A 27,895-nucleotide genomic window follows, 5' to 3' on the forward strand; every position below is an offset into this window, starting at 1 on the left:
TCAATGGGAAGATTACAAGCAAGTGAAGCAGGATAACTGTTGATTATCATTATAACCTCCCAGTTACCAAATCAGAATGAATGTTCTATAGATACCAGGCGTAATCTAGCCGCTGAGTAAGCAAGTCAGGTAGGATACATGCACAGGGAGCCCTGAAAAGATTAATGCAATTCTAACTCAGAACTAAACCCTATTTAATTCAATGGGGCTTATTTTCAGGCCACCAGAGTTGGGATTGCAGCCTTAAAAACTCTGCTCTTTGTTTGTTTGCTTGCTTGCTTGCTTGCTTGCTTGCTTGCTTGCTTGCTTGCTTGCTTGCTTGCTTTTTGAAAACAAAATTCAAGTGAAATAATTATTCAGTACAAAATGCTCTAGGGAGAGAATATAATTATTAATAATAATCCAGCAGTACTGATGTCCTAGTCATTCCCACAACTGCTTTTCTTAAAAGAATTCTCCATATTTGTAATTTACTGTTGTAAAAAAAGTAATGAAAGCAATAAATTGTGCACTTACATTTATTTTGCAAGTTGCATTGTTCTAGCCCAAACCTGTGAATCCAGAAAGTGAAAACAATAAATGCTATGTACTGTATGTCATTGGGAATTTTTTATTTTATACTAATTGTTCTTTAATGTCCAAATTGTATATTTGTAACAGCAAAAATAAAGCAATATTCTGAGCAGAAAACTGGATTTCTTTTAACCCTTACATTCTGGTGATAACTAATATAATGCCAAGTATAATTAGAGCAGGGGGACGCGGGTGGCGCTGTGGGTAAAAGCCTCAGTGCCTAGGGCTTGCCGATCGAAAGGTCGGCGGTTTGAATCCCCGCGGCGGGGTGCGCTCCCGCTGCTCGGTCCCAGCGCCTGCCAACCTAGCAGTTCAAAAGCCCCCGGGTGCAAGTAGATAAATAGGGACCGCTTACCAGCGGGAAGGTAAATGGCGTTCCGTGTGCTGCGCTGGCTCGCCAGATGCAGCTTGTCACGCTGGCCACGTGACCCGGAAGTGTCTGCGGACAGCGCTGGCCCCTGGCCTCTTGAGTGAGATGGGCGCACAACCCCAGAGTCTGTCAAGACTGGCCCATACGGGCAGGGGTACCTTTACCTTTTTTATAATTAGAGCACCACAGAGCTAAGCATACCTGATGTTGCCTTCAATTTTATTTCTGTTGGAAGAGCACAGTATTCAACATGAGCCAGTGCTTTGAAAAAACAATACAGAAATTACTCCCATTCTCCGAGTTGTACCAATTATCTCCAAGATTTAAAGGTCATTTCCTCCTCCTCAAAAGAATATCGGGAACGGTAGTTTACACTTCACAAATATGCAGTTCCCAGCACCCTTAACAAACCACTGCTCCAAGGATTCTTGGGGGGAAGCTGTGTGCTTAAATGTATTGTGTATACTCAGATAAAACCATTAAAATTAAGAGTATTAAATTAGTAGTGTCCAGCTGGTGCAGAATCCAGCAACCAGGTTGTTCACCAGGGCAAAATGGTTTGAGCACATTCTATCAATCCTGGCCTGAGTGCACTGGATGAAAGTTACTTTCCAGGCCCAATTCAAAGTGCTGGTTTGACCTGCAAAGCCTTAACTGGTTCAGGTCTGCAATACCTCAAAGACCACCTTTCTACCTGGACCCTGCTTTCATCCTCTGGCATCCTTCTTCATGTGCCTCCTTCATGAGAGGTCCAGAGGGTGGCAACATGAGAACAGCCCTGCAGTGGCTACACGCTTGTGGAATGCTCTCCTCCAGGGCATGTGCCTGGCACCTTCCTTATACACCTTTAGGTGCCAGGAAAAATCATTCCTCTTTAACCATAGCCTTTGGCTGATTAACATCCTATGTCTTTTAAAATGTGTTTGTGGGGTGGGGTATTGGTTTGTTTTTGTTTTGTATTTGGGTGAAGGGCAGCATACAAATTAAATAAACCCTTAGCAAAGCAAAGTTAGGAAGATTCTAAGCAGGGAAAGGTCATATTCCCTCCCAGGCATTCAAAGAGCATGCATAAAGATCCTCCACGAGAATGGACCCTGCATCTTCTCCTATGTTCCACTTACTATGCCAGTGGAATAGGTCTCCTTCTATTACTACCAATAGTAATTGAGAATAGTCGCTCTGCTTACCCTGTACACACTGGGACTGTACACAGATATATCACAAAACGGCTCTCTTGCATGTAATAGCGTTTTTGTTCCCCGTGTCTAGCATTTTCCCGTTTTTCTAGTCACAAATACATATAATACGTATATCCAAATGAGGCAAAATACACCTGACTGGGCACCAAATCAGCAAAACATATGTCATAATGAACCTGTAAAAAGATAGCTGCAGAAAACATGCTTGGGTGTTATTTTGAAAAAGATTAACTCAGTTCATTTGTTTGTGGAGTGATCAGTATAGGGAAAATTTGCGGGGGGCGGGGTTTCAAGGCAATGTAAAGATACAAATGCCAGCTATGTAATAGTCTTCTTTTTAATGTTGTGGATAGAATAAAGTCTTAGATTTTTATTTTTAAAACATGCTTTTCTGTTTTTCTTATCAACGGCCGTTTAATATTTTGTACATAGTGTACAAATTTGTTTAATTGACTTCAACGAAACGAAAAAATTTGTGCCACCTTTCAGAAATGACTCTAGAGCAGTTTGCAAAACTAAGATGAAACGCGAGGACGAAGTGCAAGAAGCAACATCGTGTTTGGTTTGTGTGGTTTTTAAAAAAAAAAAAATATTAAATACACCTCCGTATAACTAAACGTTTGCCTTTAAAAACTAGTCAGTAGTTCAAGGACACCGAAACGGTTTTAAGCTCTTTCACTTTTAAATCAGTGATCCCAAGCGCTTCATGCTGTTGTGTCTAAAACATCCCTTTCTCATATTCCAGAGGAGACAGTTGAGCTAATCAGCAGCAAAAAGCGAAATAACCTCGTGGAAACTGATTCGGGGCCAAGTTCCACCGAACTCCAGGCTTACTTCTGATAAGATGTGTGCAAAAACAACCCAGAAGCAAGTCCCATAGTGTTCAGTGCTACTTACTCCCCAGTAACAGCACACTGCTGCCTTCTTGTGTGTGGTTTTATTTTATTTTAATTTTTTTAGAATTGCAGAACTGTAACAGAAGAACAAACGCGCCCGGGTTTTTTTCTTTTTCTGATAAAGCGCAACAGGCGCTCTCCGCCGCGAATCCCCGCCCTCCCCCCGCCCCTCATCCCCTTCAGCATCATAGAAACTCCGCCTCGAGCCCGCTCATTGGACAGATTTGTTCGGGTTTTTTTCTCTCAATCCCGCTCGCTCTCAAAATCGGCAAGAAGTTCTCTCCTTGCGCTCTTGGACCTGCAGATAGACCGACAGCTACCTTCTCCGCCTTACTCGCCTAAAGTTGACTGGGCAGCTGTTGTGGGTCTGTGTGTGGCGGGCCAGAGAGTCTGATCATGGGGACATACAGCCCCGAAAGGGACGAGCTGGATCCCTTTGCAAGTGATGAAGAAGAAGATGTGCTGGAGCTATGGCTTGAAGACACTTCTTCCGAAACACACGAACGGAGGAGGAACATGGAAAACGGGACGGGTCGGCTCTCCTGGATACTCGTGGCGTGCTGCCGAGCTGCCGTGGTTCAGGACTATGTGACCACCTTCGTAGCTGCTCCGCCGGTGACCGTGTTATCTCTGGAGAGGTACCTGAAGGATGCCAGCCGGAAGACACGCGTCAGCTACATTTCTGCTAGCAATGTATCCACGCGTGCCTCTTCCTACGGAGAAGTGGCCGCTCGTGCTGACACTCCTGGCCCTTCCACCGAGCAGCCCGATCCTTTCGCCAGGCACGTGCGCCTTCGTCCCTCGTCCCTCATCAAGGCACCCAAGCGTACTGGCTTCCAATACCTCTATGATATGACTATTTCCGACGGCGTGTACCGGGAGAGATGCTTTCTGGCCCCCGAGTTGAACCGCTTGGTGCAGACAAATGCCCTTCGCTGTGGCCTGCGGGTGCAAATCACAGAGCTTTCGTGCGCTTTCGTTCAGAAGTTTGAGAGCTGGATTATGTGCATCGAACAGCTCGAAATTCTTGGCGCGGCCAGTAGAAGTGATGCTGTCCGGGGTCAACAGCTTCCCGAACGCCGAAGGAAGCCGCCCGTGCCGCTGATGGGGAGGTGGAAGTATTATCTTCCACTGTGGAATAATGAAGATCCATATGGGGACAGATGGCGGGGAAAAAAGGATCCAGTAGCTGACTTTGCGGATGGTGAGTTGACTGCTGCAGGGTGGGTCATCAATAGTGGGTTGTTAGACGCATGGGACTAATGGGTAGGATAGTCTGGGATATACCGCTGTTGTTACTGGGTTCAATAAATTTGTCTCTTAGACTTAAGCACTGACAATCTATAGTCTGGCTTAATGTGAACAGTCAGATTCTCGGTTGAGAGCCTGGTTTGCACAAGCTGAATTTGAGGGAATATGTTTGGTGTCGTGTATTGTCTTATTCAGGTATGTTTTGGTCCAACATGGTGGCTATTTAGGTGTTGTATTTTTGTGTTGTGTGTCACTGCACCGGGACCCAAACCGGATACAGTGTGCTTTTAATAATTTTATTATAATTTTATTATTTATACTCTAACGATCTGGCTGGGTTTCCCCAGCCACTCCGGGCGGCTTACAGTACAGCTTTTCGGTTCTAGGCTTTGAATAGGTACGGAATACGCATATTCTGGGTGTTAGGGTCATTAAGAGTCAAGATGCTCTCCTGCACCATTTTAGACGTGCAGTTTATGTACTTGTGCATTTGTGTTCACCTTGTGCACTTCATTCGTTTTATTTATGACACCTTGGAATTCTTGGGCTGTTTTCTTCTGAGACAGCACCAGAGCAACCTTTAGGAATAGCCAACTTGGCAGGATCAGTTTTTAAGATCAGCAGTGCTTGGTTATTTGTAACTTATCCATTTGCGGCAATATGTTTTGTAGTGGTGGCAGTGCTGATGAAACCAACTATGTCACCTATACACTTTTGAATCTCTTTTTGCTTTCCTAGACTCTGCAGTTAAAACTCTGCGAGATTTGCAGAGAGACTTTGGCCACAAAATAGGCAATAGGATTAAAACTGGCACCCATCCTATTATCATTAAAATAACCCACAGGGGGAGACTTCAGTACTACGGAAAGCCCAGTCTGGCTGTTGATAAGCCGTACCAGGTAGGCTGTCTACGGATCTTAACATGCTTACGTCTTGTTGTGCGTCCATTTAAATCTGCTATGCTGATAAAAACCTTAATTCTTATTTCTGAATCCTTCCTCTAAATAACAGCCATAATGAAATACAATTGTAAATGGTAATATAATTATATTTTGTTATGGCAGTTATTTAGAGTTCAGGCTTTGTTTTTGGTTTTTTAAAGTCAAAATGAACTGAGTTAAATGTATCTCCTTGTTTATTTCATTGACTGTATCTTGAGAGTATCTTGTTGCTTTGATATAGGTAGAAATGGAAACAGTTCTATTGATGAATATACCACTATGCTAATACATATTGTACTAATTTACAATTTACCTGTGAAATAATGGCTTGATTTTTGTGGAGCCTTACTCTGATTAGACTTTCTTCAATATCCTGAGCACACAAAAACGGCTTTCAAAGGCTTTTCAAAATTTCATAATTCTGAATCATGATTCCACTGCTAATGGAAGTTTTTAAAAGTGTTCTTAATTCTGTTGAAACAACATGCAGACTGCAGAACACACTGCCCTACGTGGCTCCCCATGAATCACTTACGTTATTTATTTTTAACCCCTTTTAATGATGGTTTTTCCCATGGACAAAAGATTCCTGCATTACAGGGGGTTGGACTAGATGACCCTTGTGATCTCTTCCAACTCCTCAGTTCTATGATTCTGTGATTTTACATTACTCTTGTCTATAGCACACAAACCCATCTTTCACAGGCCCTTTTTCCTTGCTCCCGCCCCCCTTGCTGTTTCTAGTGGCTGGAAGAAAACCTCACTTCCTATTGTGTTGCCTTTCTTTTCACCTTCCAATTGCTAAACAGCAGGGTTTTTTATTTTTATTTTTATTTTTAATTTATTTATTTATTTATTTTAATTTTTAAAATTTATTTATTTATTTTAATTTTTAAAATTTATTTATTTATTTTAATTTTTAATTTTTAATTTTTAATTTTTTTTACTTTTTACTTTTTATTTTTTTACTTTTTATTTTTTATTTTTTATTTTTTTATTTTTTATTTTTTTATTTTTTATTTTTTATTTTTTTATTTTTTATTTTTTATTTTTTATTTTTTATTTTTTTACTTTTTTACTTTTTTACTTTTTTACTTTTTTACTTTTTTATTATTATTACCAAGCCATATGTTAAGCTTTCTGCTACCGGTTTTACGCACCACTTTCTTTGCTACAACTTTATGAAGCCATAACTCTCTCTAACCTGTTTTCCCTTCCTATTTTCACTTGTTAGCCTTCGCTTATATACCATTCCTGCATTGGAATAGGTGACCCTTTGGTTCTCTTCCCACTCTACAATTCTATGGTGGTTTTTTAAAAAATGTTTTTATTAAGTATTTTCTTGGGTTACAGAAGTACATACAGCGTCTCAGCTTTCAGTTCAAAGAGTTCTTTCACACAATTCATTCATATTCAGTGTGAGACACTGATGTTATATAGACAGTATAAATTTGGGGGGAGAGGGAGGGAAGAAGAGGAGGTAGTAAACTTTCATTCCTCTACATAGTGTACGTATAAGGTGTTTGTGTCATTATTTGGGTAGGTTCTATTTCTATTCATTTATTGGTTTTTGTTGGCAGTGAAAGAGATTTATCTATAGATAAGTTTCAATGTGAGTTCCCTTCTTTTTGCTGAGATGAATTTAAAGGGTTTTTTAGACCACAGTTTAGTCCATTGGGTAGGTTTATTTTGTAACCTATGTCATGCTCCCATGGTTTTTTTGATTGAGATGGGGCGGGTGTTGTAGGATTATGGAGCAGTATTTTATATATTGTGGGTACCATGCCCTTGCCATGCCCTTCTGCTGTCAGGAGAAGGTTTTCAGAAGTGGTCAAAGGCCTAATCGCTGCCGCCGTTTCTGCTGGGTTGTTTAGGAAGGCGAGCAGTTGGTGGTGTGTTAGCCAGGGTATTTGGGTGTCCCCTAGTTTGTCTTACATTTCTTGTGCAGGTTTGGGTTTGTTATTTTTGTAGAAGACGGTATAACAATTCTCTGATTCTGTTATACTGACTCAAAAGTATAACAAAAAAGTAGTTTCTGTGTAACTTCCATGTTTAGATTTGCAGTGCTGCCTCCCAGCTCTGTTGTTCATTTGTTCAGAATGTGCCATTCTCAGCTTGCTCAGAGAGGTCTCTGCAGCTGGGTGCAGGTGGGGTGGGGCTGCTTCTGGCTCCTTTGGCATGACGCAGACCCAGGCTGGAAAGTGGGCAGGGTATACCTGGAGAGCTGGGAATGAATTATTGCTGGCCTCCTGGGGGGGGGAAGGGAGGGAGGGAGGGAGGAGAGAGACTCCAGAGATGGCTGGAAGTGAGTACTTCCAAATCCGTTTGCTTCATATAACTGTAGAGTTGTAAGAGATACTTTAGGAGCATCTAAGGCAGGCTTTCCCAACCTCCCCTCTATAGTCTTTGCCTGAATTTTCCACCCATGCATATAATATGCATTCTCACCATTTGTGTTGGTCTCACACTGTTTGAATTTTTTTGGTGTAAGTGCATTGCTATAGATGGAGATCAGTCGCTGGATGCAGGCCCCAAGGAGGAATTTCACCTGCACATTTATTGGCTGGGTCCTATGGGCTTTCTCCTACCTCATAGCAACTGTCACAACTTTCACATGGTGGATGAGGCATTGGGCTGGATCCTTAGTAGAGAGGGGCACCCTGCCTCAGCCCAGTAGAGGACCCCCATAAGGGATATTGGAGTGTGGTGCTTTCTGTTCAGAAGCCTAGTCGAGGGCTGATAGGCCATGATGTCCCCTGCCAGGGACTAGATGAGATCTTCCAGAAACAGTTCACACCATGGTGGACCTCAATAATGGTTTGCCCAAGCTGTCCAATGACAGCTTGTTGAGCCATCCAGCAAGCTGGCTGACCATGTGCCAAACCTGGTGCAATAAAGTTGCAGCCTAATTTAATCCAACTCCACTTTGTGTATGCCATTATTTTGACCGCTTCCACACTACTGCACAGAACTTGGGCCCACATACAAGTCCCACTGAATGGGGTTTGCTACTGCGCTGATGTCCATAGGGTTGCCACCTTAGACTTTAAGCCTTCCGAATGGGGGAAGCATTGCTTCTGTTCCTATGCAGTACCTTATGCACAGCTGATAAACTGAGGAGGAGCATGCCATCAGAAAAGTACAGATTAGCCACAGGCATTTTGAAAGAGCAGTTCAACAATACTTTTCACTCTTCCACAGTGTTGCTGAGATCTTGTGGCTCATATTCTTAATCTCTTTTAGGCAACTTTCATTGTGGCTGATCGTTCTGGTTCTATGACCATGGTGCTGTGGAACGACTTGTGTTTTGAATGGTACAACAGTATGAACATTGGCACTGTCTTGCTTCTTGAAAACTATGGTGTTAAAAGAAGCTGCCTTTTTAAAACACAGCAAACTCTTGGATCCATTGGCGTGAAGAAATTGTTCTCAATAGGTTAAGTATTTTGAATATTAATTGTTGTTCAACAATGTGTTTGGTTTTTTTGCAGTAGGTGGCAACGTATGTTTAGTTTCACTGACCATTTGAAAGCATATGGCTCTTCATTGATTATAACTGTATTAAGGCACATTGAATTCTATACCTAGTTCATGAAGGGGATACATTGACCACTTTGAGGGGAAAATAGCACTATCGTTTTTTAAAAAATCAACTGCCCCTAGAACAGAAAGTAAAATTTTACTGCCTTGGCTGCAGAACTAAGGTGTAAAAAATGTGGGTTTTTTAATCATTTTGGTGTCCCCCCCCCCCAAAAGTGTTAAAAGATGAAATTCCTTATTGTCCCAACTCAACCACTTTTCATCTGCTGTGTAATAGTAACTTTCAGTTGTTGTTCCTTAAATCCACAAAAGTCTTTGATACCCCCATCACGCCTTCTGTAACCAGTATGATTACCTTCAAATTATTTTGCTTTACATATGTATATATAATGCATTGGGGAGAAAGTGAGATGTTTCTTCAGGCTAGGAGGAAAGAGAAGTGCAAGTCACAATTTGTCAATTTAAGACATTTATTATTATTATTTACAAACATATTCTCAGTGGACTGATGAAACAAAGTTTCTTCTTTTTACACATCTTAAATAAGTCTGTGTAATCATGAAGAGATAACAAATAATATAGGGGAGAGGGAAAACGGCCAAATGAAATTAACAAGGAACAATGTAAATTAAATAATGAAAATTTCTGACAGAAGAATTGATCTTCCCACAGCATTCATGGAAAGCTCATGAAATAATCTCCCAGATTTATAGTTCTTTTTGGAATGTAATTTTGTAATTAGCATGTAATTTTGTTTCAAAGTTCACTTTAAAATGTCATTATTTTACAACACCACATAAACAACAGATCAACGAATCTGGAGGGCCACAGGTGTCACTCTCCTGTTGTGAGATCACACACAACTCTTTGTGTAACTTGAGAAGCACTGCTTTGCTCACTTGTTTAAAGAGTAATACTGAAAGTGAAACCTTGCTTCTGCCTTGGTACTGTGTTGCTAAGACTGAGTGAAGTTTATGCGTAACTATTTCAGCTGATATTTCAGATATCTGTATCGATTCAGAAATAGATATTAGGGCTTTGCAGCTCATGATGGGAAGACCCCCATTTTGTAAAAGACATTAGGTCGGTAGCCCTGACACTGGCTTTTCAAATACCCGTTGTTAAGTCCCACGAGCTACATAAAACAAAATACTTGGTCCCTCCTCTTAATCTAGAGAACTCCATAAACATTTACAGTACACCCATTCTTGGGTGTTAGCTAGATTCTTAATGTTCTGTTACTCCACTGAAGGCAGGGGGGAAACCATTTTTAACATTGAAGCTCTTTTGAATAAATTCCAGTCTAACATTTCTCCGTCTTCAATCTTCAAATGCTATTCAGCCTGTGTTTTGAATTTCTGCTGTTAAGGATTCAGGCTTCTTCCCTTTGATATAACCACTCACATTATTTATTTATGGTTGATCTTGGAAGGCAAAACCGAGGGAGGCAGTTGTTAAATAGTTTGTCAGTGAGAAGATTGTCCAGAAAAGCTCCAAACGTAGTGGCACTCTATCTGATTTTAAATCCCTTGTGCTACCCAAAGAATTGAGTCTGGGGGATAACAGTGTTTGTTATACATACAGGAGTAGCAGAACTACTTAGGCAGCCAGGATCTCAGTTGTTCAATGTGTGTTCTCACGGTTAATTTCTTTTTCTTCTAGAACTAACACTAAACCCTGGGCAAAGACCTGCAATTACCATCATTCCAAAAGATGACGTTAAAGTGCAATGGAGATTGCCCAACATTCAGTATCAGTTTATCACAAGGTTAGGTTTTATATGTTCTCTTTTTTGGAGACAATGTGTTGTAGCAATATACAAGGCAGGAATCAATAATGTAACAAAAGTGGGATGGAGGAGGGAGGGGGAAAGTAACAGAGGAAAAAAAGCTTTGTCATTAAGCATTATCTATTTATTATTGCATTTCTATCCTGCTTTTGCTACCAAAGTAGCAGCAAACGAGGCAGAAGAGCAATACAATTGAAAGTGAAATGCCGTATTTTTGCTAAAATTTTGTAGACAAAAATGGGGGGGTCATCTTATACATCTTATACACGGGTAGTGAATGCAGTGGGGGGTGATTGGATGTGGCGAGCGGGTGGGCGAGTGAGGGATTGGCAGCTCAACGGCTCAAGAAATATTTATTTCTTAATTCAGGGTTCAAAAAAATAGGGGTCGTCTTGTACATGGGGGTGTCTTATACACAGAAAAATACGGTAAATAAAAACATTTAAAAGTTTTAATAGCATTTTAAAAGTTCAACTTGATCCTTATGGCTATTCACTTCAGGCTTCTCATGAACAGTATCTTGCATACATCAAATGCCTTGTTTAATAGGATTTTTTAAAAATAAAAAATAAAATTGAATGCCATTAATGAAGGAGACTCAAACAGGGAAGGCATTTAATAAATGGGGAGCTGTCACCGAGGAGGCCCCGTCATGGGACAGTATCAACCATGTGTAACCCATTGGCAACAGGGGTGGCATTCTTCCAGGTACTTTGATCCCAAGCTGGTTAGGGCATTGCCTGCTAGTACTGACACTGTGAGTTGGGCACAGTAGCTCACTGTTAGCTAGCGCATCACCCGCAGGACTACTTACACTTGGCCTTGTCAGGCTGCAGCAATCTGGGTGCTGCACTCTGCACCAGCTGCAGCTTCCAGGATGTCTTAAAGGACAGACCCCTCAGACCCCTGAGCTGGTGGCACAAGAACTCTCAAGACTAGACCAAAGCCCTCATGCCTTTCAGGAAAGATAAAACTAATCATGTTTGTGTGCCTCTTCCACGAATGGTCCGGAGGGTGGCAACATGAGGAAGGGTCTTTTCTGTGGTGGCTCCCTTTTTGTGGGATGCTCTCCCCAGGAAGGCTCACCTGGCACCTTCATTACATATATTTAGGCACCAGGAGAAAGCATCTCTCTTCATCAGGCCTTTGGCATTCAATGTTTTTGTGGAAGCGGTGGTTACTGGTTCATTTTTGTTTTATTATGATGTATTTTGTGTTCCCAATTTGCATTTTTATGAAGTGAACCACCCTGTGATCTTTGGATGAACAGCATTATAAAGATTTAAATAAATTAATGGGGATTATATTGATCCAGGTGGAAGGTCACTCAAGCATGGACAACTGAGGCCAGGCTTTGCCAGTCCAGGAAAAGTCATAGCTGGTGAAGCAACTTACATACATTGGTCATCATCACTCCTTAATGCTTGGGAATCTGGTGAGCCATTGGAATCTGAAGCACTTCCAGACTATGAAGCTGTTCCTCTAGAAGGAGTGCAGTCATGTTGTTCACCTAATTCCTAGATACGGGAACTGCTTACTCACAGCACTTCTGTCTTATCAGGATTTAGGCTCAGTTTATTAGCTCCCATGAAGCCATTGTTTTCAGATACTAGTCCAACACCTTCAACAACCTGTCCAGATTCAGGTTAACTGGAGAGATGGAGCACTGTGTTCATAAACATGTGTGCTACAAATATCACTTGTACTTTTCTGTATTACAGATCCAAGCTGCTTGTCACACCATACATTGAACACTGTGATGTAGTTGGGCTTGTGAAATTTGTGGGAAGGACTCAGCGCACACGGAAAACAGGTTATTTTTAAATATTTTTGTGCTAATGAACAATTCATTCAAAAATACTTTCTGAAAATGTTCAACATTTCTGTCCTTACAGAGCATGGAGAAGACTTTTTGATCTATCGTTGGGTGCTGGTTGCTGATGGAACCTCAGATAAGAATCTCATCCTGCAATTGTTTTCTTCATCTCAGCCTGAAATATTTGAGAGAATTCACCCAAGTATTTGTTTTTTTTAAAAAATATCTCTGCATTTCTCCCACCCCAAATCTTGTAATACCCTTTTTCTTAAAAGTTTGCTTTAATTTTGGGTATTGGCAGACAATACCATTGCAGCCCCTTCTAAAGCCCCTGACAGAATAGTAGAAATGAGGAACTGAAACTTGCGCATCTTTGCATGTGATGGTGCTCAGGCAGGTTTATATATATTTTCTCCCTTGTTTCTGAAGGGAGAACTACCATATTTTTCGCTCTGTAAGACACACTTTCCCCCTCCTAAAAAGTAAGGGGAAACGTGTGTGCATCTTATGAAACGAATGCAGACTGCGCAGCTATCGCTGAAGCCAGGAGAGCAAGAGGGATCGGTGCGCACAGCGATAGCCACGCAAAGCCTCCTGAGCGCAGCGGGAGCCCCTTCCATTTCTCCTCCCACTTTGCTGGAGAGGTTCTGAGCAGAGAGGGAGAGAATATTTTTTTTCTTGTTCTCCTCCTCTAAAACTAGGTGCGTCTTATGGTCGGTGTGTCTTATGGCGCGAGAAATACGGTATATATGAAGTACTCTCTAGCATTTATCTATGAGTGGCTTAAACCTTTGGTGTAAATTTCATGGCCTTAAATCATAATCCAAAGAGTTATGTTTAGGTGTGTAGCAGGATTTGGGAATTTAGCAAGACTTTTGACCTTTTAAAAAATAAATAGCAAGTTAAAAGTCGGAGATGATGTGTAGGCTTGGGCCTGAGCAATATTGCAACAGACCAAGGGTCCACGTACTCCAACAACATCCTGGGCCAATTAAATTCTATTCAGAGTAGATCCATTGAAATTAATGGACCTAAGTCAGTCATGTTCCTTCATTTCACTGCCTGCTCTGAGTAGACTGAGTACTGGATATGGCTCCCTACAGAGGACAAATAAATGCTTCTGCAAAGCCCACAATTAATCTGTAATCTTCCACCTCAGCTACCTAGTTCTCTCCAAGCAGAAAATGTAATAAACTAGGATCTGGTGAGTACTATTTGAAACTGCAGGTGAGGGCTCATGTGCTGGAATAATATCTCTGCAGATACTATTGCTACACAAAAACACTCTTGCATCCACAAGATGCTTAGACTAGAACACCTCTGACATTTGATTTTTCTATACAGAGAACTATTTTCAACACAAAGGAGGCATGCATGCAATCTAAAGGGATGCAAACCAGTAACTGGTTTTTCTCCTCATCTGCTGTTTGTGAGAACGACAACCAAGTCACATAGTTTTAACTGCTTGGTTGAACAAAAGTTTTAGTTTGGCTGAGCTAGGAATTGTAGGAAGTGCAATAATAATGATATAATAATAATAATAATAAATAACAATAAAAATGCTGCCATTTGTATCTTTTGCTTTAAAACCTGATAGTTCTGAACATACATAAATACTGAATAGTATGTGTGAAATAAATAAATGAAATGAAATAACATTTATGGAAAAAAATGATGCATCCTTTCTCCATCTCCAGGGTCACTTGTCGTATGTACACACCTGAAGGTGATCCGAGAGATTGCAGGGAATGGCTCCTTTCCATCTTACCTGAGAACTACTAATGAAAGTCAAATGTTTATTTGCGGTAAATAAACCCTAATTTCATAATTAATACATGCAATTTGTAACATACACCTTCAAGTGCTCATGTACATCTTAACCACATTTTTTGGTTCCCCTTTTACCTTTGGGCTTCAGCCATTTTGTTTTTCATTTTTGATTGTAATTTATTTTATTTTATTTGCTTTGAAGGCTTCCTCAGCCTCAGCCCTCCAGATGTTTTGAGACTACAATTCCCATCATCCCTGACCACTGGTCCTGCTAGCTAGGGATCATGGGAGTTGTAGACCAAAAACATCTGGAGGGCTGAGGTTGAGGAAGCCTGGTCTCATGTTAGGTCTGTATCTGTGGGATTCTAGCAAGAGTACTGCATCTCTGGTGTTGGAAATAAAGCCAGGGTCACAGAGAAGTTGCAGAAGAATATTAAATCTCTGGTGAAATGGTGCACTACGATAACTTCCTAGAATCCTAGAACTGTAGAGTTGGAAGGGACTGCGAGGGTCATCTAGTCCAACCCCCTGCAATGCAGGAATCTTTTGCCTAAAGTGGGGCTTGAAGCCACAACCTTAAGATTAAGAGTCTCATGCTCTACTGACTGAGCTATCCCACAGACTGGTCTGTGTGCAATGAGCCTCTTAGGCAGCTTAGAAACTGCTGCAATTCTTTCCTATCCCTGCACGGTCTCTAGAATCCTCATCACCAACATTCCCAATACCATTTATTAATTCTATACTGTTCTTCATGGAGCCACCACCTGTTGAGTTCCCTTCCTGTTCTGCGATTCTATAATTCTATTGGCACAGTCACTTATAAAAAGTTGTTGCTTTAATATTTTGATACTTTTAATAGGCTTTTCACAGCCTTTGTTTGTTTGTTTGTTTGTTTGTTTGTTTGTTTGTTTGTTTTTTCTTAACAGAGTGGCACAGAGGCCAGCCATATGAAAATGAAGTCAGAGTAAGAAGCATTATTCATTGGAAGAGAACTCAGGAGGGATCTTCGCATGCCAACGAAACTTTCATTGGCGGATATTATCCTTTGCCACCAGCCCCAGACACTTTTCTGAAGTGCTGTGAAACTACAGGAGGTGATGTGCTTTATTCTGCATTTTCATTCAGTCATGCTTGCCACTTGGCAATAGTCATGTTATTAAACGACATATTTCTGTGCAGCTTTATTCACTTATTTGTACTTTTTAGTAAATGATTGCAATGCTAAACAACAAACTATATCAGTAACAGTCATAAGAAGGTAAAGGTAAATGCTCACGACTGACCATTAGGTCCAGTCGTGGCCGACTCTGGGGTTGTGGCGCTCATCTCGCTTTACTGGCCGAGGGAGCCAGCGTACAGCTTCCGGGTCATGTGGCCAGCAAGCCGCTTCTAAGCCGCTTCTGGCGAACCAGAGCAGCGCACGGGAACGCCGTTTACCTTCCCACCAGAGTGGTACCTATTTATCTACTTGCACTTTGACGTGCTTTCGAGCTGCTAGGTTGGCCGGAGTAGGGACCGAGCAATGGGAGCTCACCCCGTCGTGGGGATTCGAACTGCTGACCTTCTGATGGGCAAGTCCTAGGCTCTATGGTTTAACCCACAGCGCCACCCGCGTCTCAGTAACAGTCATACACTAAACCAAAAGATAGAGGAGGAATGGGGGATTTGTTTGGGAAGTTTATTGACGAAGAAGAAAAATATTAAACTATCAGAGCAAGCCGGTTAGCAGGGTTTTTAAACAAAGATTTCTATATAGTTTCCCCAGCTCCTTACATATATATGTGTGCACCACAATGTGGGGTAGAATTCAATAATATATATGTGAGTCAGTAAAATGAAATTATTCCAGTACAAGATTAAGATGAACACACACTTCTGATCTCAAGGCCCCCCACATTTCACATGTACCAAGGACTTGCAGTGTTCAAACAGTGGGTGAGCAGTGGGGACTTTTATTTCCTGTTTGTATCTAAGAGTGGTCAGTAATGAAAATCAATCAGAGGTTTATCTGTACCAATTTAAAAGCAATAATTTAACATTAAGTGCTTTTCCATTTGAATCTTTTGAATCCCACATTCATAATTTTTGGTAGTATTGTTTCCTTAAAACTAAGTTTATTTTTAGCCAAATTATAACAATTTCTTTTTTTTTTTTAAACAATTTGAATATTTTTATTAAACAGTTTTTATAGCCATACAAACAAAACATAACAACGACAAATACATGAACAAACAATAACAGAAACAGAACAAAAAGAAAAAAAAACAAGTACCATTTCATATCCTAATTTCTTAAACCTTTCTTCCTCGACTTCCTCATGCCTCCCTTTTCTGTATTCCAAATTCTAATCAATTACTCAGCAAATCTTCCCTTATTTTACTTTAAATTTAAACTACTCTTCCTTATTCTCCTTGTCTTAACCATTACTAATAGTAACCATTTACTTTCCAGTCCAACATCATTCTAACTGTCATTAATTTTGTAGTATTTCTTTAGAATTTCAATTATTTCCCAATTAATACAATTATTCAAATCAACTTCCAGTTAATACATTTTAGTTATAGTGGTTCATTGTGTGGTGGATTGGATGCATTTCTGTTCAAAGCTAAGTTTTGGGGGATTATTATTATTATTATTATTATTATTATTATTATTATTATTATTATTTTGCAGTTGATCCAGTGTTGAAAACTGTCAATGAAATTGGGGAAGAGATTGGAAAACTGCACTACAGGGAGCACAAACGCATTGCTATTCGGGGGATAATTGGTGCTGTAAAATATGTCGACTGCACCATCGTACCTCCTGATGCCTCAGTTCAGGCACCAGTTCAGGCACCAGTTGAGGCGCCAGTTGAGGCACCAGTTCAGGCGCCAGTTGAGGCTCCAGTTCAGGCACCAGTTGAGGCACCAGAACAGGTATGGTGCTTGAGAGTTAACAGTATAAGTATTTGGATACTATGTTTTCCTTTTTTTCATTTTTAAAGAAGAAATAGAGTTTGAAAGGCTTAGTTTAGGTTTTTAAAGTTTCATGTGGATGTTCCATTTTTTAAGAAAAAGAGTATTCAAACTGATATTTAAAACTTTCTACATGTGAAAAAAAGGTGGAAATGAATCGAGAAACTAAATGGGGGGTAGGCAGAACAATTTATTTAGTAGATCATATTTGAAAGACTATAGATATCCTATAAACTAATCCCTATGGTTCTGTTACTGGAGTTGAATCTAGATTAGGATTTAAAATACAGTGGTACCTTGGGTTACAGACACTTCAGGTTACAGATGCTTAGGGTTACAGACTCTGCTAACCCAGAAATAGTGCTTCAGGTTAAGAACTTTGCTTCAGGATGAGAACAGAAATCATGTGGCAGCAGTGCGGCGGCAGCAGGAGGCCCCATTAGCTAAAGTGGTGCTTCAGATTAAGAACAGTTTCAGGTTAAGTACGGACCTCCAGAATGAATTAAGTACTTAACCTGAGGTACCACTGTACTATTAAGAGAGTTAATATGGATGGACAATGGGCGACCTATAGGGAATTGCTGCATTTCACAGGGGTGAACCCAAATTGAAATCAATGGAAAACCTAAGGAGCCAAGTTACGGACTGTTTGCAATATCATCAGTTACATGATGTGTTTAAATTAGGTAGACAGAATAGTCTAAAATGACTTGTTATTAGAATGCGAAACAAAAGACAAGCTAGTTAAAGCCTCAGTGACACACTGGGCAGTAGATATAGGGCACAACATAGATTTCTAACCTCTGGGAGAAACTTTGGGAAAGTGACTTGAAATCTACAGCATGCTACTCTTTGAAAGAGAACTATTTGAAAATGATTCATAGTTGGTCTCTAACTCCAAGTAGGCTTGCTAAGATGTACAAGACAGAATCAGATAAGTGCTGGAAGTGTAAAGAGGTGGAGAGAACTTTCTTTCATATTTGGTGGACATTTTAAAATGGTAAAAGGGTATTGGGAAATGATTTATAATGAACTGAAAAAACATGTTCAAAATAACTTTCCTTTTTGTTGGGGATGACTCGGGCTGAAATCCCCAGGTGTCAGAAAAGGTTATTTATGTATGCAACAACTTCATATATATTTTCGTGTATATGTGGAGAATGGCTACCTAGAAGTTGCTGAATTCTTTGTTTTTGAATAATAAGGCAAGATATCTCCTGTTGTTCATTTTCTACAGGTCAGCCAGGAACCTGCAGCAGGCACTTCTGCACAAACCTCCCATCCACCCGAACAGCAACCTACCGGACCCAGAAAGTGTAAAGCGAAGAGAAAGAATAGGATTGTGGAGTAAGCTATTTCTCTAAAATGGAATTCCCTTTCCGTTTTTGTTGGCATTTGTCTACGTTAGGCCACAATCCTGGTTCTGTTGACTTCCCTCTGAGCAAGATTAGGCACACATAGCATGGGAACTGTGTACTTTTCAAATGAGCTGCATCAATGTTCTAAAATGCCTTAGGTTATCATTTGCAAAGGAAATCACTTTTGCATTGCAATACCATGGCTGGCCTCCCTCTGTCTGGGGAGACACTGGAGGTGTGTTTTCCTTTGGGGGTGAAATCAAACCACTGGAGAGTTACAGTGATTGCTTTGGCTGTGGAGACCGATACAGTTGTTGCAGCTGGGACAGAGGATGGCATTTGGTTGTGCTGTTGCAAATGCACCATGGCAGATGCACCATGTTCCCACCGGTTAGATGTGGATAGATATTTGGGAAAGACCTTGCTAAATGAGGTAGTTAGACCTGGGCAGGAATAGGTTCAAAGCATCAGGATTGCAATACCAAAGAGACCATTTAAATGATTGATTGATTGATTGATTCGAAATAATTTATTTCACCTCTTTTTAGATGGCTCTTAACAATGAGTTAACTTCTTAATGTTTTGTGGGTGCATGTGAATATGTGCAGAATCCAATATAGCTTCTAGATAGGACTGTGGCTCCAGAAAGTGCCCTTGTGTGTCATATGATGCTACTTAACTTATCAAAAGAAAACCAAAGCTGCCTACTAAATAAAATGTTGCCTGACTGATTATTCATACTTCACTAGTGCAGCAAGCAAGAAAATAGCACAAGTGGCAGATTCTCAGTAACTTCTTGATTTCATTGGATTTTTCCTGTTGCTCGGTCCCTGCTCCTGCCCACCTAGCAGTTCGAAAGCACGTCAAAGTGCCAGTAGATAAATAGGTACCGCTCCAGCAGGAAGGTAAACTGTGTTTCTGTGCGCTGCTCTGGTTTCACCAAAAGCAGCTTAGTCATGCTGGCCACATGACCCAGAAGCTGTCTGCGGACAAATGCCAGCTCCCTCAGCCTATAAAGCGAGATGAGCGCCACAACCACAGAGTCGTCCGCGACTGGACCTAACGGTCAGCGGTACCTTTACCTTTACCTTTTACGCCTAATGCCAGTTGCCCTATCAATGTAGTGGCACAAACATGCCATCACAGCTGCTTTGAAGTTAAGGAAAAGGAGGTGATGTCATGTCTGCTTTGGCCCTGATCATAAGACCTAAGTGACTGCTTTAGTCAGTAAAAATAAAATGCCGCAACCCGAGAATTCTATGTGTCGAAATGGTGATTACTGGCAATATGGCCAAGCAGCCCTATAATCCCCCAATGGCAACTCTACTCTTGGTTTTTATAGGTCGGATGAAGATGAGCAGGATGCATCGTCTCCAGCGCAAAAGAAGCGCAAGAGAAGTATGTGTCTTATTCCTTGAAACCTATCTGAGTGCTGGCCTTTTACATTAAAATAAGCAGCACCGGCAGCCTTAACAAACTTAATATGCCTTCCTAACCTTTTATAGTAACGTTATATGTTGTTTAGTTAGTAAAATTCTAGCTAAAGTGTTGGTTTTTAATCCTGGCTTAGTTCCCTAATGCCAAACGGAGATGATGGAGGAGAGATAACGTTGCTGCTTCAACCAAACCTTTCATTTTAATTTCAGTGAATCTTCCTTCCGTAGCCCATATGCTACAAGGTCTTATGTTACAAGGTCTTACCCTGTTATTGTGAATAGCAAGGTGATTTCAGTTACCGTAGCTAAATTGCATACGTGAATTATCTAGCTTGGATCTTCTACATTTCCTGCTGGCCAGTGTTGCTGCCCCATTATGGAACCCTAGATTTTAATTCTAGAGTACAAGGCAGCTGATTTAGTGCTTCTGCGCATGCGCGACCACCAAAACCCAGAAGTAACCCGTTCTGGTACTTTCTGGGTTCCGTTCTGGGTTTTGGCGGGTTCATAACCCAAAACAACCGCAGCCTGAAGTGGTTGTAACCCGAGGTATGATTGTACTTATTTTAAAGAAAAAACAAAATGAAGAAGCCTACATTAAAAAAATAAATTAAATGAAATAGGATTCCCATTTATTATACATGTAAACTCAGCAAATGCAGTGCATGGAAGAGAGTGAAATAAACTGAGTGAAATAAACAAAAAATCCATTCTGGAATAGTAATCATTTTGCTGAACTTGGATTTTCTGAAAGTTTACAACTTGAAAAGTGCAGGAAACACTAGCTAATGCTACTTTGTATTTTTTTTCTTTTGAAAGTATATAATAAAAGCCTATATCCACTGTGCTGCTGTACTAATTCCACATGCACACAATTTGGGGAGGGTTTTTTCTGGTTTATTGAAAATCTAGAATAATATTATAGAAGTAAATGGAGATTAACAACACACTTACTATCTTCATATTAGGAACTTCCAAAAAGAAGCACGGTTGGTCTGCAAAACGTTCACCAGGTTCCTGGGAAAGTAGCCTCTGGGATAAAATAAAAGACCGCTTGGAGCAGCACTTGCATTACAGCAGAGTTTTCCCCGAAAGCTTTCCATCAAAATTTAATTATGAAACTGGAGATTTTCTCATGCAACTGTGCAATCTCCAAGCATCCAAATACAGATATGTGCCAAATACAGAAGATCAAACTGAGTATGCCTGTCCTTATGAATACTATCAAGTGACTATTGTCGGTAAGTAACCACCATCTCTGCAAAACAAAATTCAGCATCCCATTGGGAAGTGCAGGGGCACGCAGGCTCAACAACTCTGGCTCCCCCCCCAAAATATGAAATAAAGTCAAACCATTTTTGCAGGCAAAAAAAAAAAAAAATTCAATGTGTGGGGAGGGGGTGACAAGAAATTTTCTGTACCGGGTACCACCTGACCTTGCTATGCCACTGGGGAAATGTTAACAGTTTTGTCTGGGTGTTGAAAGAATAATGGTTGTTGCACAGAGCTAAGAGGGAATGGATAATGTATCTAATGGTGTGGTTGGTTTTTTGTTAGAGAGAGCAAGAGGTCAGAGTTTGCGGGTATCTGGGTTCAAAGGCAACTTGGCGGTTTTGGACTGGTGTTTATCTCACAGTGTAACATACTCCACAGGTTTGCTTGGGGGATAAAATGGACAGAGCAGGGAGAAAAGATGGGATATAAAAACATAGTTAATGAAGAATAAATAGAGCAACTGTAAGGGGAATAGTCTATGATCCAAAGAACCTGCTTTTACTTCTGCACATTTGAGGGGGGGGTGGATTTGTGTTCTTCAAATAGCAGGCCTCTCATACTGTATATGGTAAGTAATTGCTGAAACTCAGGAAATTTCCCCCCGCCCCCCCCCAAAAATATAACTCTTTGGACAGCAGCCATAGTATGCTTTTTTCAAACTTGCAGCACTTGCTTCTTGAATACATAAATAATGTCCTCTGCATTTCCAAAGAAACCAGCCCTGCATTTTAGTGGAATGATTTTAGATAGATTGCAATTTCAAAATCATAGCAAATGCAAAACAGTGCAAAGATGTGGGGAGGAAACTGAACAAGGACACATTCATTTATATGCTTGTAAGAGGGTCCAAATGTGGAAGAACAAGAAGGTAGAATATCTGATTAGATGGCAGCATTTTCAATACATGTGTTGAGCTTAAATGGAGTATTAAGGTGTGTGTGTGTTTAAAGAGCTTGGAATATGGATAGGGTGGGGTGGGGTGGGGTGGAAGGGCAATGCTGTCTTGCCCTATATTAACAAGAGCACAATTTCCAAGTCTTGCAGCCGGGGGAGAGAGATTATCACTTCGCTTGACACCAGTAGTATATCACTCAGAGAACTTTGTTTGGTCCTAGAAGGATATTGTTGGAAATAATACAAAGAAAACCTGTGAGCTGTTGGGGCATGAGCCAGAATTAAGTCACATCTCTACCTAAATTGGACTTGTTTAAGAGACAACTATGGGGAGATGAACAGATCGATCCATGTCTATCTATCTATCATCTATCTGCAGTATCTACCTACACAATGATTAGTGTTGTATGTTGGGGGGGAATCAAATATACAGCTAAACAGTAGATTACTGAGGAATGCAATAGAAGTGGTGGTTTTTTATAGGTTTTCAGGGAAATGTCTGGGCCATTGCGAATCAAGATTCTGATGTTTAAGTTTGAAGTCTTTGGTTCAACTCTTTGTCAGGTTGCCATTAAAAGAGTAGACACCAGTATTTGGATGAGCGATTTCCCTGTGCTGAAAGGATTGTTAAAGACAACTAAATAGTTCTTTATGCTAGCTGATGGTAACAAAATATATCCATTTTTGTACAGGAATGAATCGTGACACAGCTATAGATGTTGCCCTCCTGCCTGTGTGTTACGCTGAAAATTCAGGTTTACTTCAAGCAGCGGGCATGGAGTATGCTACGGTGGATTTGCCTAACACAAGTGGGACCTCAAGTCAGAAGACGATTGCCCAGGCACTTTCTCGTAAGAACTTCTAGATGATATTGATGGTTTGCTTACATGCCCCCAAATAAGCAAGCGTAGTTGTAAATGAAGGTTTGCCACGTAACAGACCTTAATACAAAACCTTTATTTTAGAATTGCCTCCTGGATCGCTTGTTATCTAGTACGGTTTGCCTAGCCTTGTTGCAGTATTAAACAGTATAGGTCTAAATGCATAGTTTCTTCCCTGAAGAGATAGAAACACTGTTAAATGGTGGTTCTTCTGAATTCCAACCACTTGCTAATTGGCAACTGTAAATAATTACAGTAAGCAATAAAGTGCACAAATGCTTCAATGAGCATATTTCTCTGCATGTGTTTGCCTGCATAATTGTGTCTGCAAAGGAACTGGTTTTGAATATTTGACCCGCAACCTAATAGAAGATTGCAAATTATGCATTTCTGTTTATTAGTGCCAGCTTTCCTTGTGTCGTGCTGTCTTCCCGGATATGTGAAACAAGAAGGAACTGGAAGCATTCTTTATTGTGTCAATCTTAGAATTTGTATCTTCAGAAACTAGAAGCCTACAGATATGCTGGGTGGCTGTTAGATAACACCCTAAACTCCAGTGTTAAAGTAATCTTCTGAAATGGAAGCAGTTGCTATTTATTTATTTATTTTGCTTCATGCTGAGTTAATAATTCCAAACAAGAGTGAAATTCCCCCCTTTTCTTCCTATTTATTTATTTATTGGCCAAACACTGAAATGAGTTGAAATTCTATAGATTTTATCCATGCTGTTGAGTAACCTGGATGAGGAGGATTCATCCAGATGTTTTTGTTCCCTGCTTTAGGCACAGGGGATTGGTTTTCTGTGAGAGTATTTTCCTTTGCCATCATGTTAGAAGCAGGAGGGATTGATTCTCTGCCTTCCCCACTCTGATTTATTACCTGTTTTGGGTGTAACATTGATGATACTCCTGGGAACGTAACAACAAAGCAACTGTTAAGCATTTGTTTTTTAGTACTAACGTCCATATCTTTGTGTTTGCATACTAGGTGGTGGGCTGGTGAGAAAACCTGTGATCTGCATCCTGGATGTCTTCTCTTTGGGAGAAGACAAAGTTGAAGTCTTTCTTAACAAAGTGTATCTGGCCACAGAGTAATTTAACAAGACAGGTGGAACGTTCAACTTTGGGCCTTGGGAGAGCACAGTTTTCCATGTTGCTACACTTTGTTTTGCAAATCTGTATTGCATTTTACTGACAAGTACAATATCGTACTGAAATATACTCAGAGTCGAGACTGGATTTCATGCTCTTTATTCAGCTCATAGTGGTAAGGAGGGAATGAAAGTCCCCTCAAAGTATCTGGTTTATATACATTACTTACACAATGGGCTGCACGTGATTGGCTAATTCCAGAATTCTCCTGTGAGCCAATCAGGTTGTGGATTCACTTCTATCTGGAGCTGGATTGGGTGGCTCCTGCAGACCAATCATACTGCTGCATTGTTCTAGGACCAATCAGACTGCTGCATTCTGAATCCTATTGTTCTAGGACCAATCAGACTGCTGCATTTTGGATCCTATTGTTCTAGGACCAATCAGACTGCTGCATTTTGGATCCTATTGTTCTAGGACCAATCAGACTGCTGCAGTTTGGATCCTATTCAACTCAGTACATAACACATACGAATACATTTACTTCAGAACTGCACATATGGTGGTGGGTTTTTCCTTGTATTAAGATTTTTTAGTAGTTTGCAGTAAGTGAGAGAAAACTAATTTAAATTTAAAGAAAACAGCTGGGAGGGTTCACAAATTAGTTTAATTATACAATGTATTACCGTATTTTTCGCTCTATAACACGCACCAGACCATAACACGCACGTAGTTTTTAGAGGAGGAAAACAAGAAAAAAATATTCTAAACGAAAAAGTGGATATATGATTTTTGTGGTTCATGCTGTGGCCACAGACATGTGATCTGACAGTGAGTTTGGAGTAGCCCAATGCAAAAATCCTGAGGATCCATGTGGATCCATGCTTTGTAACCACGGAGGAGGGAAGGAAGGGGAACCATGGATCCTCTGCTCACGACTGCAGCAGATCCCCCCCCGCCACCCACAGGCATTCGCTCCATAACACGCACAGACATTTCCCCTTACTTTCTAGGAGGAAAAAAGTGAGTGTTATGGTGCAAAAAATACGGTAATTCTTAGTACTGGTTCCCCCTCCCTTTAGTATTAAGGTTTATACTTTTCATAGAAATATAAGATAGTTAAGGTATATTTTTAAAAAATGTCTTATTGTTTCTTTTCTCAAATTGAAAATTTCAAGTTATCAAATGATACTTAATACTTTCGATATTCATCTTTTCTGGACTTATCTGTATCTTCTATCTTTAATAAAATAAAATTTAGCATTAAATGCAGCAGTTTTGTTGTTATTGGCTTCCTTCTGTCTTGGGAGACAATGGAGGAGTGGGCCTTTGGGGGTGAAGTCAAACTGATGGAGAGTTACAGCGCCTGCTGTGGCTGTAGAGACTGACGTGGGAGAGACATGTTTTGTTGCAGCTGGGGCAGGTGAAGGCATCTGGTTGTGCTGATGCAGATGCACCATGGTGTTCCTTCTCTCTGTGCTCCTCCCAGCAGTCATTTCTCCTCTGGTTACTGCTGTCTGGTCACTGACTGACTGTCTCCACTGAGATCATCTGCAAAGGATTCCCATACATCAGGGTTAATGGAGGAAATAATGGGGTGAGGTGGGGACCAGGAGCATGGTACAATGCAAATGCAAATTATGTGCACTTTGGCTTGTTTCAGTTGGAATGAGGGTTTAAAGGCATAGGGGAGGGAATGCATGGCAGAAATTATTATTTTTGAAGAAGGGCTATCTTCCCACATTTCAAAATAAGGGAAGTAATGCACATAAGCATCTAAGGCACACACACATGCCTGACCCCCCCCCCAAAATATAGATTCAGAGTCTAGAGTTACCTAACAGAACCACGGGGGGGGGCAGGAGGGTGGACCCAAGTCTTGTTAACCTTCCTAAATACAGTGGTACGTCGGGTTACATATGCTTCAGGTTACATACACTTCAGGTTACAGACTCCGCTAGCCCAGAAATAGTGCTTCAGCTTAAGAACTTTGCTTCAAGATGAGAACAGAAATTGTGCAGTGGCGGCGCGGTGGCATCAGGAGGCCCCATTAGCTAAAGTGGTGCCTCAGGTTAAGAACAGTTTCAGGTTAAGAAAGGACCTCCAGAACGAATGAAGTACTTAACCCGAGGTACCACTGTACTGCAAAAGGTGCATTCACCTTGGTTCATGCTTGCAAGACCATAAGGCTATATACCGTATTTTTTGCTCCATAAGACACACCTGACCATAAGATGCACCAAGTTTTTAGAGGAGGAAAGGAAGAAAAAAGCTCCCCATCCCAATTTGACAGAATGTGCGAGGGAGAAAGATCTCCCTCTGCGCTGGCTCCTGGCTGCTCTCATGCAAGTCACAGAGCCCCTCAAACGGAGGGAACTCTAAAGAGTGTTTTAAGCCCTCTTCCCCTGCCTCGCCTCCCCCCACCCCCTTGCGCGGGTGCCACCATTAGGATGCTCACATGGGCGATGTGCCATGCCCCCGCCACTCCAGTAACCAAAGTCCCCAGCTCCGCCGCTGCCAGGGAACACACATTCGCTCCATAAGATGCACACACATTTCCCCTTACTTTTTAGGAAGGAAAAGGTGCGTCTTATGGAGCAAAAAATACAGTAGTTTATTCCTAATGGTTTATCTTAGGCTTAATCTACCACGACCTCCACCCCAGATCCAACCTGGTGGTCTTCTTTCAGTTGTAGCCACCTGATTTGTTGCTTGCTGGCAATTCCCCAAAGAAAAACGGACGTTTCTGTCTCATTTGGAGTAGAGAATAGGCAGGATGTAAAAGCCTTGTGTAGAACCCTTAACCCAAACCACTTTATAGCAAGCCCCTTTGTGGCAATGAAGGGGGGTGGGGAGGGATGTGATTCAGTGTAGAGGAGAAAAGCGTCAGAAATATAGGTGTGTGTGCATGTGTGCGAAGGCTACCTACCCAGGTTTCTGCACTATGGCTCTAGCATCAGGCAGCTTATTCCCCTGAGATAAGTACAGTACACTGAAATGGAGATGACGCAATGAAAGATCTAATGAAGCTAGAAGGAGTGGTGTTGCTTACCTGCCTCGGATTGAAATTTCAGACCGCTCGGAGAAGCAGCAGACTGACAACAACGGAAAGTACCTACAAATGCTTTAAGGATCAAGCAATGAAGGAAGTGGGGAAAATCAGCTCTGCCTGCTTCCTGGTTCTCACTGGCCTGTTGGGAGCTGCACATGCTTTTGGGGTGAAAGCCAATGTGAGCTTGCTTTATTTCAACGCCTTTAACAACACCTCAGAGAGTGACAGGTGTGAATGCGGTCAGTTTGGGGTGGACTCTCCTGTGGCAGGTGCAAGGGGGTTGGTGGTCATTCCCAATTCCACCAACCACCAAGCCTGCACTTGGAACACTGAGTTTGCTGCCGCTGCATCGCCATGGGTTGCCTTGATCGCAAGAGGCAACTGCACTTTTTCAGAGAAGATCAACCGTGCAGCTGCACAGGGTGCAGAAGCTGTTGTAATCTACAACTCCCCTTCGCGTGGTAACCGCACAGCTTCCATGGCACATCCCGGTAAGTCCCGTTATGATCATGTCTCTGTGCAGGAAATATTCTGTCTCGATAAACACATGCTTTCCATTTAGGAAAGTTATTATCTCAGCATCTGTAAGAGGAGCACATAAATTAGCAGCTCCCAAATCAATCTGAAATGATCGCTTCAGACAATAATTTAAAGCAGAAGACCCCCCTTTATCTGGGGTCTGACAGATGGATCCCAAATAAGATTCAGCCAATGGATTCTGATTGGGGGTGGCAGAGAGATAAGCTTCTGTTGTTGACCGTGTCTGCTTGAGCAACTCTGAGTGGATTCATAGATCACTGTGATTA

At 41.2% G+C, this 27,895-nt stretch overlaps 1 protein-coding gene across 1 annotated transcript; it reads left to right on the top strand.

Annotated features, from left to right (window-relative positions):
• The first annotated feature begins 1,633 nt into the window (after nucleotides 1–1,633).
• RADX (RPA1 related single stranded DNA binding protein, X-linked) lies at nucleotides 1,634–24,692 on the top strand. The gene is made up of 14 exons (XM_053374694.1): nucleotides 1,634–4,242; nucleotides 5,028–5,188; nucleotides 8,474–8,666; nucleotides 10,433–10,538; nucleotides 12,281–12,372; nucleotides 12,455–12,577; nucleotides 14,073–14,180; nucleotides 15,072–15,239; nucleotides 16,819–17,063; nucleotides 18,340–18,449; nucleotides 19,803–19,858; nucleotides 20,865–21,137; nucleotides 22,758–22,916; nucleotides 23,934–24,692. The coding sequence occupies exons 1-14, from the start codon at nucleotides 3,435–3,437 to the stop codon at nucleotides 24,038–24,040; spliced, it is 2,709 nt and encodes a 902-aa protein (XP_053230669.1). The 5' UTR covers nucleotides 1,634–3,434; the 3' UTR covers nucleotides 24,041–24,692.
• Nucleotides 24,693–27,895: the final 3,203 nt, after the last annotated feature.

The sequence above is a fragment of the Podarcis raffonei genome, chromosome Z, assembly GCF_027172205.1.
Source record: "Podarcis raffonei isolate rPodRaf1 chromosome Z, rPodRaf1.pri, whole genome shotgun sequence".
NCBI classification, from domain to species: domain Eukaryota; kingdom Metazoa; phylum Chordata; class Lepidosauria; order Squamata; family Lacertidae; genus Podarcis; species Podarcis raffonei.

What these genes read in the sequence shown, in the direction of transcription:
- RADX (XM_053374694.1), top strand. Translation starts at nt 3,435, where the DNA reads ATGGGGACATACAGCCCCGAAAGGGACGAGCTGGATCCCTTTGCAAGT. An exon ending in AAGTCAAATGTTTATTTGCG is followed by an intron (nt 14,181 to 15,071) that starts GTAAATAAACCC and finishes TTTTCTTAACAG; the next exon opens with AGTGGCACAGAGGCCAGCCA. An exon ending in GCAAAAGAAGCGCAAGAGAA is followed by an intron (nt 19,859 to 20,864) that starts GTATGTGTCTTA and finishes TCTTCATATTAG; the next exon opens with GAACTTCCAAAAAGAAGCAC.